At 45.3% G+C, this 15,042-nt stretch overlaps 1 protein-coding gene across 2 annotated transcripts in view; it reads right to left on the bottom strand.

The window, feature by feature from the left end:
- The window catches only part of KDM4B (lysine demethylase 4B), a 284,368-nt gene that overhangs the window by 206,324 nt on the left and 63,002 nt on the right, over positions 1-15,042 (bottom strand). For both annotated transcript variants that reach the window (XM_083179332.1, XM_083179333.1), the window contains 2 exons: positions 8,994-9,108; positions 8,577-8,770 (listed from right to left, as the gene is read on the bottom strand). In XM_083179332.1, coding sequence (XP_083035458.1) covers positions 8,577-8,770; positions 8,994-9,108 — 309 coding nt within the window. The remainder of the gene's footprint in view (positions 1-8,576; positions 8,771-8,993; positions 9,109-15,042) is intronic.

The raw sequence follows: 15,042 nt of genomic DNA, 5'->3' as shown, positions 1-15,042 counted from the left end.
GGAATAAAACAAAATTTTCTTACTGCAGAACAAGTCTCCTGAGTGATACTTCTGTGTGCAAATATTTGAAGCTGATCCATCAGTTTAAAGGGGGCACCGGAGCAACTACACCCGGAGTGAAGCGAGTGCCAGGAATTGGACATATATATATATATATATATATATATATATATATATATATATATATATATTTGTATATGTCAGGGTTGCCGACTTTTTCTGTCTCCTCTCCGGGAGAAGCCCGGAGAGGAGACTTCCAGCTGCAGTTGGGGATGGGGGGGGGGTTGAGCTTTACATCATTAAGCCCCGCCCCCAAGGATTTTAAGAAACCCCAATTCACGGATCTCCGTGGAGGGGGCGGGGCTAAAATGATGTGATTGTGGACATTTTAGCTCCGCCCCCTCCTCTGAGACCCACGGATTGACGCATTTGAATCCACAGGTATGGGGGAAGACGCCGCAATCGGGGAGTGGCGTGGGGGTGCCACGGAATCCGGGAGGGTTGCCCACCTTTCCGGGGGGGGGCAGGAGGAAGGCAACCCTGGCGGTAGGCAACCCTGGTATATGTTGACAAGTCGGAGTCACTCCGTCTTTCATAGATGGTTTAGAAGAATAAGGAGACTGCACACATGGGTTAAGCAACGTTTCTACTCCTTTAATTGGAGTTTTTGTCAAGCCACACGGTACACTGAACAGGAAGCTGGTTAAATAGCACAGATCTCAAATCACGTTAACAAGCCCACAACCTTATCTAGTCCTTCAGGGGTGACGTCAAAGAACAGCCAATTTAACACTAGAAAGAATAACATACAAAAAATATATCACATACATTACAAAAATATAATATATACATAATATAAAATATATACTAACTCCAAGTCACTGCCTTGAATACGCTGTGAAATCTTTGCGGAACTAAGTTACAATATGTTAAACCATAATGACAAAACACCACATTAGAAAGGCAAAACACATTGCATAACAGAAAAACTTCTTTTTGATAGTATTACTCATATAGGACACCTAGCATCTAGCAAACTTTTTAAAGGTAACACTGTAAGCCTAGAGACTCATTCAAGCCTTTTGCTGCTAATGCGTCCAATTTGGTTATCCAACGAGACTCCAGTCAATAATGCGATACCGTAGCGAGGACAAACTGTGCTTAGCTACAGCAAAGAGCCTCGCTACGGGCTCTTTACTTGTACCCGATGCCAGCGCAGCACGTACTGCGCTGCGGTGCTGATTCATCCTTTCTTTAAAAAGGTGCAGTCCGTCTTACCTACATAAATGAGGGAACACGGACAAATAATGGTGTACACTACGAATTTGGTGGTACAGGTTAAGTAATGTTGTATGTAAAAAATGTTGCCAGAAAAAGGATAATTAAAAAAAGCACCAGTCTGCAAAAAGCTACAAGTAGTACAATGGAGGCATTTAAAGCATCCAAGTCATTTACTGCCCAAAAAGGTGGATGTAAGCGGAGCTTTGGTTAACTTAGAGGAGTCATTTTTAAATGATTAAATCTTTAATGTTGCGACCGCGTTAATAGCAGGGCATTATTTTAGAATGTTGAAACACTTTAACCCCTTCCCGACATTTGACGTACATGTACGTCATGGTCGGGAAGTACTTCCCGACATTTGACGTACATGTACGTCATGGCTTTAAACTGTCACTGCGTCTATAGACGCGGTGACAGTTAGGAGATGTCTGCTGTCCCTGACAGCAGACATCCCCCCTCGCCGCCCAGGGGGGGCAGGGGTGCCCCCCCCGGTCGGCGATCGCTGTGATTGGCTGTTCAAATCTGAACAGCCATTCACAGCGTTTCCTGTGTTACCGGCAGCTAAGCCGCTCGCTAACACAGGGATCGGTGCTGTTAAGTACAGCACCGATCACCACCGATGAGCAGCACCCCCCTCCCACCCACCCGGCACTCACCCGGCCCGGCAGCAGGCTCACCCGGCGGCGGCAGCGGCAGGAGCGCACGCACCCCCCTCCCTCCCCCCCTGCCAGCCGCAGCAGCAGCATGAGCTGCATAAAAAGTAAAAAAAAAAACATGATAATGAACTGAATTATATATATATATATATATATATATATATGTGTGTGTATATATATATATGTGTGTATATATATATATATATATATATATATATATATATGTGTATATATATATATATATATATATACACATACATACACATATATATATATATATATATATATATATATATATAAAAAGATATTCCCGACATATGACGTATATATACGTCATGGTCGGGAGGTACTTCCCGACCGAAGACGTATATATACGTCATGGTTTTAAACTGTCACCGCGTCTATAGACGCGGTGACAGTTTGGAGATGTCTGCTGTCCCTGACAGCAGACATCCCCCCTCGCGGCGATCGCTGCGATTGGCTGTTCAAATGTGAACAGCCAATTGCAGCGTTTTCTGTGTTACCGGCGGCTAAGCCGCTCGGTAACACAGTGATCGGTGGTGATCAGTGCTGTTAAGTACAGCACCGATCACCACCGATCGCCAGCCCCCCCCCCCCTCCCACCCGGCAGCCCCCCTCCCACCCACCCGGCTGCCGCAGCGCTAGCACCCCTCCCACCCCCCCGCCAGCCGCAGCGCCAGCCCCCCTCCCAAAGCTGGTGACCAAAATGGGGTCACTTGTGGGGGGGTTCCACTGTATTGGTGCTTCGGGGGTCTTGCTAATGCGACATAGCACCCACCATTCATTCCACCACCAAATATCACTCCTTCCCTTCTGAGTCCTGCCATGCACCCAACTGGTATTTTTTGGTCACATGTGAGGCATTGCCGTACTCGGGAGAAATTGGGGCACAGATTTTGGGGTGCTTTGTCTCCTTCATTCCTTGTGAAAATGAAAAATTTTGAGCCAGATCTGCATTTTTGTGTAAAAAAATGTAATCTGTGCCCCAATTTCTCCCGAGTACGGCAATGCCTCACATGTGACCAAAAAATACCAGTTGGGTGCATGGCAGGACTCAGAAGGGAAGGAGTGATATTTGGATTTTGCAGCACAGATTCTGGTTGAATGACCCCCGAAACACCCATACAGTGGACCCCCCCACAAGTGACCCCATTTTGCAAACTACACCCTTCAGGGAATTCATCAAGGGGTATAGTGTACATTTCAAACCCCCAGGGGTTTCACCAATTTTGATACAACTGAGCTGTGAAAATGAAAAATTAATTTTTCATTTTCACTGCCCAGTTGTACCACAATTGGTGAAACCCCTGGGGGTTTGAAATGTACACTATACCCCTAGATGAATTCCCTGAAGGGTGTAGTTTGCAAAATGGGGTCACTTGTGGGGGGCTTCCACTGTATTGGTGCTTTGGGGGTCTTGCTAATGCGACATAGCACCCACCAAAATTCCACCAGAATCTGAGCTGCAAAATACAAAAATCACTCCTTCCCTTCTGAGTCCTGCCATGCACCCAAATGGTATTTTTTGGTCACATGTGAGGCATTGCCGTACTCAGGAGAAATTGGGGCACAGATTTTGGGGTGCTTTGTCTCCTTCATTCCTTGTGAAAATGAAAAATTTTGAGCCAGAACTGCATTTTTCTGTAAAAAATTACATTTTTTTACACAAAAATGCAGATCTGGCTCAAAATTTTTCATTTTCACAAGGAATGAAGGAGACAAAGCACCCCAAAATCTGTGCCCCAATTTCTCCCGAGTACGGCAATGCCTCACATGTGACCAAAAAATACCAGTTGGGTGCATGGCAGGACTCAGAAGGGAAGGAGTGATATTTGGATTTTGCAGCACAGATTCTGGTTGAATGACCCCCGAAACACCCATACAGTGGAACCCCCCCACATGTGACCCCATTTTGCAAACTACACCCTTCAGGGAATTCATCAAGGGGTATAGTGTACATTTCAAACCCCCAGGGGTTTCACCAATTTTGATACAACTGAGCTGTGAAAATGAAAAATTAATTTTTTTCATTTTCACTGCCCAGTTGTACCACAATTGGTGAAACCCCTGGGGGTTTGAAATGTACACTATACCCCTAGATGAATTCCCTGAAGGGTGTAGTTTGCAAAATGGGGTCACTTGTGGGGGGGTTCCTAACTTTTAGCATCTTATGGTGCCTAGAAACCTACATGGTGCCTAAAAAATAATCTCATAAAAAGGAGGCTCCAAAATCAAGTAGGTGCTCCTTCTATTATGAAGCCTGTGGTTTGGTCACCGTGCACACTAGGGCCACATATAGGATATTTATGAAAACCAAAGAATTGGGGGAATCAATTTTTAGTCACATTTCTCTAGTAAAATCTGCTGTGTTCCTTAGAAAAATGTATTAAAATTGAAAATCTGCAAAAAAAATGAAATTTTGAAATTTCACCTACACTTTGTTTTAATTCCTGTGAAACACCTAAAGGGTTAACAAACTTCCAAAATGCTGTTTTGAATACTGTGAGGGGTGCAGTTTTTGAAATGGCATCATTTATGGGGGTGTCTCACATACAAGTCCCTCAAAGTCACATCAGAACTGAACTGGTCCCTAAAAAAATCAGTGTTTGAAATTTTCTTGAAAATTTGAGAATTTGCTATTCATATTTTAAGCCTCCTAGTGTCCAAAAAAATGAAAATGAGGTTGAAATAATGATGGCAACATAAAGTATACATATGGTCTATGTTAGTTATTAACTATTTTGAGTGGTAAGATTATTTGTCTCACAAGCAGAAAATTTAACATTTTGCAAATAGCAAAATTTTCCATTTTTTTACGACATTTTGGTATTTTTCACAAAAAAACACAGACTGTATCGACGAAAATTTACCACTAACTTGAAGTACAATGTGTCACGAAAAAACAATCTCAAAATCACTGGGATAAGTAAAAGCAAAAAAAAGTTATCCCCACTTAAGTGATACATGTCAGATTTGAAAAAAAGGGCTCTGTCAGGAACGCAAAAACTGGCTCTGTCAGGAAGGGGTTAAGGTCCTTATCGGATGATATAACAGGCCATAATGATTTGGCTTTATCTACGGCCAATGGAGATAAATGATTAAACTTATTAATACAAACATGCCTGTTAGTCTTGGATTTGGTGGCCGTACTTAGATGTATTTGATGGGCAGGGATGTTCAATACTTTTTGTCTAACAGTTTCCAATGTGTCATGATCATAACCCCTGGCTAAAAATGTGTCATACATTAGGTCTACTTGTTTAATACCATGTACATGGTTACTCGAAAGCCGTAATGCTCGCAGAAATTGAGAGCGAGGAAGGGACTTTTTTAGAGCCTCAGGGTGAGCACTGGACGCTATCTGTTGCTTTACAGTACAGCTTTACAGACGCTATCTGTTGCTTTACAGTACAGCTTTACAGACGCTATCTGTTGCTTTACAGTACAGTGGCGTTTCTAAATGGCCATCCACTTTTTATATGGTAACGTCAAAGAAATTTACCTGCATACTATTGATGTTAAACATGAACTTCACAGGATTATCGATGGCATTGTAGGCCTCAATTAACTTACTGAACAATAAACAAATCCTCAATAAAGCGAAAAAAACGCCAGGATTTTGTCTGCAATCACATTGGAACTGAAAAAAACGTCTGGTTCAATCATGAACATAAAGAATGCGTACGATGGGGCCACGGCCGACACCATCACACACTGTAAAAAATAACCCCCATCATGAAAGAAATCATTTTTTGAAAGGACCCTGTATAGCTTATTATTTGTCAATAGCAGCCTCACGGCTTGAAGGCCCATAGCATGGGGGATGCAAGTATATAGATTGACTACATCTACTGAACATAGCAAGCAATCCACAGGTAAATCTTTTAAATGGCTTAATTCACTCAGTTGAGAGCCTGTGTCTTTTAGGTACAGTATGTTGGACGTGATTTGAGAGCTGTGCTATTTAACCAGCTTCCTGTTCAAGTGTACCGTGTGGCTTGACAAAAACTCCAATTAAAGGAGTTGAAACTTTGCTTAACCCATGTGTTCAGTTTCCTTATTCTTCTAAACCATCTATGAAAGACCGGAGTGACGCTGACTTGTCGACTTAGATTACAGCACGCTCCTCGTTCTAATTTCGGAGGGCACCCGGCATATACAGAAAAGTGGATATATATCTATATACATACACCAGTGGTTCCCAAACTGTGTGCCGCGGCTCCCTGGGGTGCCTCGGGACACTTGCAGGGGTGCCACGGGTTGGTGGTGCTGGATCAATTCAAATTATTTATGGTTAATTATTTATGGACAAACCAGTGCTGGTGGCTGCCAATCATAAACTATGTGTACAAACAGAAGCAAATCCTGCCCTTTACCACATAACTGAACATTAGGATCACATATAAACACAATCTAATTATTTTTATATATTTTTCTACCTTTTTGGGGGGCCTAGGGGTGCCGTAAAAAAATTCTGATACTCTAGGGTGCCGTGATTCAAAAAAGATTGGGAACCCCTGACATACACACACACATACATTCATACATACATACATATATATGTAGAAGTGAGATCGCACTTACACTATCAATAAGAAATATTTGGGGTATTCAAAAGAGGTGAATATGTTGACCATATGCCTCATGAATACTCCAGGTATCCCAGCACTTTCATGCAAGGACTCGAACACTCTCCAGTTAATCAAGAACAGTCAATTGATCATAAATTCAAAAACTGAGGTATTTATTCCAACAGGTTAATTCTTCATCATTGCCCTGACGTTTCGGTCCAAGTCAGACCTTTATCAAGGAGCTTTTAAAATGAATCCAATGCATACAACATAGCCTTCATATTAGCCCTGGGAGTGGGGAACAGCTATTCAAAAAATACCTGGAAATACCTAAAATAATACCTAGAAAAATACCTAGAATAAAAAAAATATATATATATATATATATATATATATATATATTTCAAAAGATGGGGTCACTCACCAGTCTTGTAGTCTTAGTCAAATAGGTTTATTCAGACAGCATGGCAATGTAGGAGGTAGTATCTACGTTTCTGTCCTCCTCTGGGACCTTTGTCAAGAGGACCTTTTGTGAAGGACATCTTGACAAAGGTCCCAGAGGAGGACTGAAACGTAGATACTACCTCCTACATTGCCATGCTGTCTGAATAAACCTATTTGACTAAGACTACAAGACTGGTGAGTGACCCCATCGGTACTTGTTTCCTAGCACGGCGCCCGTCGGGGTTCATCGCATGCCTTAAGTTAAGGTACTTAAGGCATGCGATGGACACGATGGACCCGATTTTCTGACTTTAACAAGCTCAATTGCCGGTAAAAGTGAAAATTGCGTTGATCGCGTCCATCGCGGCCCATAATAAGGGGCCGTGATGCGAGCAACGCAATTTTCCCATAGGGAACAATGTTAAATTAATTTGAAAGTGAAAATCGTGATGGCCCGCAATGCGATCAACGCGATCAACCCGATTTTACATAGGTGACAATGTGAAATGGGCCAATATGGCCCATTTCACATTGAATATGTGTAAAAAGTATGGTTAATGCCCCCCCCCCCCCTATATAGCCCATGCCAATGCCACCGCGGCAGACACAGACCCACCTGATTCTTGTGGGTAGCCAGACCTCACCAGACAGGCCAGGCACAATTCCTCTGAATCCAGCTGTCCACACTGCTGAGGAACCAGACACTGAGCACTAAGCCCCTGTTGTGCCCAGAGACTTAATCTTCAACCTGCCATGTACCGTCGAGCCATTGCTCTGTGCAGCACTGAGAAAGTGGAATCCCCTTAAAGCTTGCAAGTGATAGGGAAAAATAGGTCCACTGAGGCAATATACAGCCACAGCAGCCTTCTAGCATACGGAAACTTCCCCACAGCAGGGGAGGGCCAGCCAAATAATCTCTGCCCCACCTATTTAGGTATGTCCACTGCTCCCTGGTTACTCCACTATAGTGAGTGTATAGAGATGACCTTCTGGTGAGGCAAACCAGTCCCATCTCACTGTAGCCGCCTCCGCACTCACAGTGTGTGCTGCCAGCAGTGCACAAAACTTATGTAAAAAAAATCTAAAAAAAAAATGCAAAACTAAAAATGTAGCACTATGAGCGGTATTCAACCCCAGTTGCTAGATCAGCCTGTGGAAATAGCGTCCATCATCTATTTCAATGCTGCCATTACCAACAGCATTAAAGGCAGATTACAACAAAACAGATCTGACTCTAAACAAGTCAGATCTGTTTTGTCAGAAACGGATGCATATTGTAGGATTCACAACAGTTTTTCGCCAATCCACCCACTTTGAGACACTCGACAGCAGTTACATTGAATTCCGGCTATCGAGTTACAATCAAACTGAGTGAAAATGGACGGGGATTCTGACTGTCGGGACGTTCCAACAGTCAGAATCCCCTTTTGAATACCCCTTAAATCTACTTTGAATTATGTACCATGTAAATTGAATACTGAGGAGACAATCTGTGAAGAGGATTGAGAAGCCAATCTATGAAGAGGATTGATGTATAAGAGAATGATGATGGAAGGTAAAAAGATAATTAGCTTGCATTTCCATTATAATTGTTGGGTCTTACCAGGATTTGGGTTCTCCAAAGTGGAGATAGTTAATGCTGTACAGGTCCATGTCCTCCGTATGCCAAGCAAATGTTGTCTTCCACATACCAAAGTAGAGATATGGTGTATTAACACCTTCAATTATAATGCCACATTCATGTTCCACCATGTCCAGCAGAGTGTTTAGTCCTGCAATATTCCATAGCTGGATATCCTGCCAAAATGGAATGATATAAGTTGTCACACAAGAAAATGTCATAAGGAGGATGAAGCCTTGAACTGAAAAAGCCAACACAGTCTGTGAAATATCATCATAACGTCAATATCAAGTGGCTTGTGTAAATGAATAGATGACAAAGGAGGAATTAAACTTTACATCACAAAAACAGAAGTTCCATTAGATACAGCATATTAACGTAGGAAAGAGGAAGGCTCACATTGTCATAGAGGGAACCACTAATATCTGCTCCATATATGGGAGACATGAATGTCAAATTCTTCCAGTATTTACGTTCCAAATCATCAAAATCCTGATGTCGCGGCGTGCAGTACCTAGGGACAACATAACATTTATTGTCATGACCATATCTCAATCTGTATGGCTTTACATATTTGAAAAGTTTGTAATGACTTTATTTTTCTTTGAAAAATCTAAATAAAAAATATATCAAAAAACATTTACACACAGTATGAAGCTACACATTACCGTAACCGTATTTTTTACAATTATAAATTGACATCCCTTTGCACATTTGGGTAAGAAAACCTCTAGAATATGTATCACACTGCTAGGTCTGGTCACATCTAGAAGGGTTGGGATCGTTGGATGTACAGCAAGTTGGTCGATAAACATTAGGTCGACACCGTTAGGTCAACATGGGTCTAGATCGACAGTCAAAATGCAGACATGGGTTTTTCACTGTTTTTTTTAACCGAATGTCGACAGTCGACATGGACACAGTTTCCAGTGCACCGCTTCGCTTGCTATGCTTCGGGCACTATTTTATTCTCCCACCACGCCCTAGTGGATGGTAGGGCATGAAATACCGCCTGTCGGCACATTTCGGCTCAAAAAAAAGTGAAAGCCCCATGTCGACTTTTTGACAGACGACCTAGACCCTGTCAACCAAATGCGTGTGTCGACCTAAACCCATGTCGACCTAACAGTGTCGACCAACTTGCTGTAGACCCAATGACCGTATCCAATCCAGAAAGGGTAACAGATTGTGTCCTCCTACATTATTGCTGCAGTCACACCAAAACAGCCTAATTGATAGGTTAATGCATATAATGCATATAATGCATATTAAGCTGCCCATACATCTGTGAAGAACTGGAGCAATTAGACAATTTTGTGATGATTGCCCTAATTCACTGCTGATGTAGGGTCTACCCCAACAGTACGCACTAAGAAAGAACATCCAAAATAGCCTCACACAGGTATTTAAATGCTTTCTGCATTATTTCCAGATTTCTCAAAAAATAATGTTAAGAGATCTTTTCTTCCAAATGTTTTTGCAAAAGACAAAGGTCAGTATTCAATGGCCCAAGTCTCCTTGCCTGCCCCAGAATGTGTGTGTGTGTGTGGGGGTGGGCTCTCGGGTGACACAGGCAGCACAAGCTGCCCCCCCACCGGGAGAGCTGGAAGGGGCACTGTGGGGGGAGCCGCTGCACTGGTCCTGCTCCTGCATATGTAATGAGCGGGACCAGTGTGAAGTGAATATGTAATGAGAGGCTCCCTGCCCCCTGCTGGCGAATGTGTAAAAAAAAATGTAAAATTAAATATTTCATGAATAAAAATAGCATGCCCATTCACAGAATAAAATAACCGATTTTTGTGCACCAAAAAAAAAAATACCCTTTATTTTAAAAGATCACATTCCAGTTCACCTTAAAAAGATGTTGAATGCAAAATGGTGAATCATGGCTAAAATCATGCTGAAAGCAGTTCTCCATCCTAGCATTGAATACACTCTCGGCGAATCCCAGTGAAAACCCCATTGGAATACACCAGCGAATGGCAGCTAGCATGAAACGGAGAACTGGCCGGCATTCACTGTTCTCTATCAGCGAACAATGAACATTGAATAGGGTGAATCAGATTTCCAGTGAAAAAGATTCACCGCAAGGAGTGAAAACAGACGGATTTGCCAAAGCAGTGCTTTTAAAGAGAATATTTGCACATTCACATCGGTCCCTGCCCCCATGGAGCTTACAACCTATATTCCCTACCACATGTTCAAACATTCATTCTATGGTTAATTTTTTGTTGGGAGCCAATTAGCCTACCAGTATATTTTTAGATTTTTAGCCACTCTATGTACTGCACACCAATTGTGAAACTGCTAACAATAATAATACCTTTTATTTACAATCACTTTTCTCCTACAGGACTCAAAGTCGCTTTCGAAAAGAGTATATTGAACAAATATATTAGAGTTACAGCAAGATAAATAACACAAATAAATAACTAATACCATCAGAAACCTAGGGGTAAATTTACTAAAGCTTCTAAAAATCTAAAGTTATGTTACCCTTAGAAACTAAACAGATTCTATAATTTCTCTATTACATCCTAGAAAATGATAGACAGAATCTGATTAGTTGCTATAGGCAACATCACCTTTTCATTTTCAGAAACTTTAATAAAATTTATGCCATAGAGAGCAACCGGTCGCTCGTCACTTTCTCCTTGCTAAACACTCTTTGCCCATGCTCAAGTACATCATTATCGATCATGTGCCAAGCAGCATTCGGCGAGGCAATCGTGCATTAAAACTACTCAGATGTGGGGGGCGTGGCCGGGAGCGAGACGGACTGGACGTGACTGGACGCTCCTGCCACCCAGCACCTTAAACCCGCTAAACACAGCTTTACGAGGGATCTTACCCCCTCCAACGCACACCACCAGCTGCCCCGTCGTCGGGCCTTTGCTGCGGAGCCGGGAAGCGTTTTTTAACGCTTTCGCGGGTTGCGGCCTGGTCCGGCGGCCGGAGCCGGGGCCTCGATTTTGGAGCCGCGGCTCCTCGGAGCTCCGGAACGCGGGAGGGGACGGGGATCCCCCTCTGAGGCTGCTCCCTGCACACATCCCAGCCTCCAGCTTCACTCGGGCTGGGCCAGACCGACGCCCGCTGTCCTCAGGCAGGATAGAGAGCCGCCAGCAGCGCTGACACTGCGCCCATAGGACACAGGCTGTGTCCACTGGAAAGGTTCCGGCCCCCTCCTCAGCTGGGACTCTGTGGACCCCCCCAGAAAGACTGAGTACCCCCCCTGGGGGAATTGGCCTTACCACACAGCTAGCAGGGCGAGCTGGGACCTCAAGGGAGCCCTCAATCCCCCTGTGTCCGCCATTCTACCCCCCAACACGCTGCTCCCATCAGGGCTGGCATCCCCATAGCTATCACAGCTTCTGACACAAAGCCTCCTCTCCCTTGGGAGTTCCTGCTGTACCCCCAGGCCTGAACCCAGGGGTCCACATCCGACATCCCCCTACTCTGCTCAGCCGGCCTGGCAATGTGGCCCGCACTACCCCACATCTGCCCCTACTCCTGGAAATACCTCCAGAGGCACAACGTGGCTCCAGCTGCCCAGCGGGCCTCCTAGCCATATACTTGTATTGGTGCCACAACCCCCAGTGGGTGCGGGGAAGCCTCAGAAGCCCCCTCTCTACCTGCTTAAATGTGAGCGCCCTGCGGGCATGGCCGCCACTCTCTAATGCCCAGAGCCTAGCTACAACCATACTATTGTAACTCGGAGTTGTGACCCCCTCGGTACCACACCCCATCTCTCCCCCTCTTCATCGCACTTGTGTCACTAATATGCCCTCCAAGAGAGCCTAGGACGTTGGGCCGGTGAGGATCTCCATGTCCTCCAGGAGGTCCTCCCAGATCCCGATACCCCATACTAGCCCCCAGAAGCAGCTGCCATCTCCCTTGGGAGTAATTGAAGAGCAGGCCCCCACGTCAGCAGTGGCGGGCATTGATGCTAACTTGAACGAACCGGTAACGGTGAAGTCCCTATGCCAGGTTTTCTCCGCATTCCAGGCGGAGATAGCCAAGGACCTCAAGTTGGCCAAACGGGAGGTCAAAACAGAGCTGGTGGTGATAGGCGACAGAACAGACCACCTTGAGCGGAAAATGGAGGAACTAGTTGCATCCCACAATGATCTTATATCCTCCTACGACCAGCGGCAACAGGAGATCATCCAGTTCAAATCCAAGTTGGCGGATTTAGAGAACAGGTCCAGACGGAATAACATAAAAATCAGAGGCATCTCTGACTCCGTAGCTAGCCCTGAGCTCGAAGACTATGCCATCTCCCTGTTCCGTAAAATCCTCCCCGCCATTGACCCCAAAGAGTTGCTGATCGACCGCATCCACCGCCTCCCCAGACCGAAGACGGTCTCTGCCGACCTACCCAGAGACACCCTCCTCAGAGTCCACTTCTTTACGGTGAAAGAGCAACTGCTGAGAGCGGCCCGTGAACACAAAAACACAGATATCCTGGGCGGCCTACAATTATTTCAGGACTTCTCCCCCGCGACCTTGGCCAACAGGAGAGCATTTGCCCCCATCACTACGGCCCTGCGCTCTCACGATATCCGGTACCGCTGGGGGTTCCCAGTCAAGTTAATAATATACCATGATGACACTACCTTCAACGTATCCTCCCTGGATGCAGGGATCAAACTCCTACTCGAGTGGGACATTTCGGTCAAGGACCCCCAGGAACCGAGACGCCCGCAGTCCCTGCACCAGGACTGGACTGACACCTGAACATCTGCCACTCGCTGAATCTGCTTATATTTGATGTTTCGTGGACGACACAGCTATCCCTCCTGCTTCTCTCCCCGATGGGATGAAGACTTAGCGATGAGTATCTTTCTCTTGTTTACTTAGCAAAGCAGGACGCTGGACGCTCGGTCCAATAGCTGCAGTGTAGTTATCACTGGTTAATTCTGTGTTATTGTTCTAATCGTTTGTTTTGTAGCCTTTCTAGACAGGTTAACTATATATAGTCTGTTGTTAACCCCTCCAGGTTCGTTTAAACTTGCTATTTGGTTTGTTTGTATCATCTCCTCTCTTGACTACCAATTCCATGGTATGCTAGACTATGTCTTTTCACAGCTGTGCATACATTAGTGGCGGCCCCGCTCTCTCTCCCCCCCTGTCGAGAGCCTGGCCACCCCCCTCTCCTCCACAAACTACTGCACGAGTTCCCCCCTGTTCCTCTCCCCTGCAGTAGTCATGCGGGTCCAATGTACTGGACCCTTTTGTTTTTTCTGTCCCTTTCTTCTCCTTCTCTTCTCCCCCCTCTCTGTCCCCCCCCCCCCACCTCCCCTCCCCCCCCCTCAACCTGGATGGCAAAACCATCGCCACCGCATCCCCCACAACCGAGTACCCCTACCACTGTTACTGGTTGGTTCCCTACCGCCCCCCTTAAACCCTATAAATGCCTAAATTTTTAACACTCAATGTTAAAGGCCTAAACTCCCCCAACAAGCGCAGGCTGGCTCTTTCGTATTTCCACAAACAAAGAGCAGACGTGGTCGCTCTCCAGGAAATGCACTTTGCCGCCTCCAACCCCCCCTACCTTTAGAGACTCCAACTACCCTGTGGCCTTCTATGCCAACGGCTCGGCTAAACGAAATGGGGTGGCAGTTCTGTTTAACAGAAACACCTCCTTTGTCGTACAGTCCCAACTATCAGACAAGAATGGCAGGTACCTGCTGTTAACAGGCCTCCTTGAAGACAGACTGACCACAATCGTTTGCATTAATGCCCCCAACTTTATAACCTATCCTCAGACTCCTCCACGCCACAACCCTCCAGTGACACTATCTCTGACTTTCTCCATGGCCTGCAGCTCCCCTCCCTTACCCCGACACAGCTAGATTCCCTAAATGCCCCATGGACGGATTCAGAGGTCCAGACGGCCATCAAATCCCTGCCCCGCAACAAAGCACCGGGACCCGATGGGTTTATTACTGAGTTCTACATCACATTTAAAGACCTTTTGTCCCCTTACCTAATGAACCGGTTTAACGACCTGTCCTCCACAGGTCAAGCTGTCCCAGAGCTCCTGGAAGCCCGCATAGTCACCATCCCAAAGCCAGGTAAAAATCCAGCCTTTTGCCAGAACTACAGACCCATCGCACTATTAAACACAGAGATCAAGCTATTCGCCAAAACTGTTGGCGCTTCGTATCAACCAATTCCTACCCCAGTTGGTGCACCCGGACCAGACGGGGTTTGTCCCTGGACGACAGGCCTCAGACAACACCAGACGAGTGTTAGACCTAGTCGACTCTCTCTCGGTGGGACAGGACCTCCTCCTCCTATCCCTAGACGCTGAAAAAGATTTTGATAGATTGAATTGGAAGTATATGGAGGAGGTCTTGTCACGCTTTGGCTTTAACTGTCGGATTCTCACCTCGATCCTGTCGCTGTATAGCTCCCTGTCGGCCCGGGTGTTCACCAACGGTTT

The sequence above is a fragment of the Crinia signifera genome, chromosome 1 (assembly GCF_055691185.1).
Source record: "Crinia signifera chromosome 1, ASM5569118v1, whole genome shotgun sequence".
In the NCBI taxonomy this organism is placed as follows: domain Eukaryota; kingdom Metazoa; phylum Chordata; class Amphibia; order Anura; family Myobatrachidae; genus Crinia; species Crinia signifera.
This window is presented reverse-complemented; position numbering and strand designations above follow the sequence as displayed.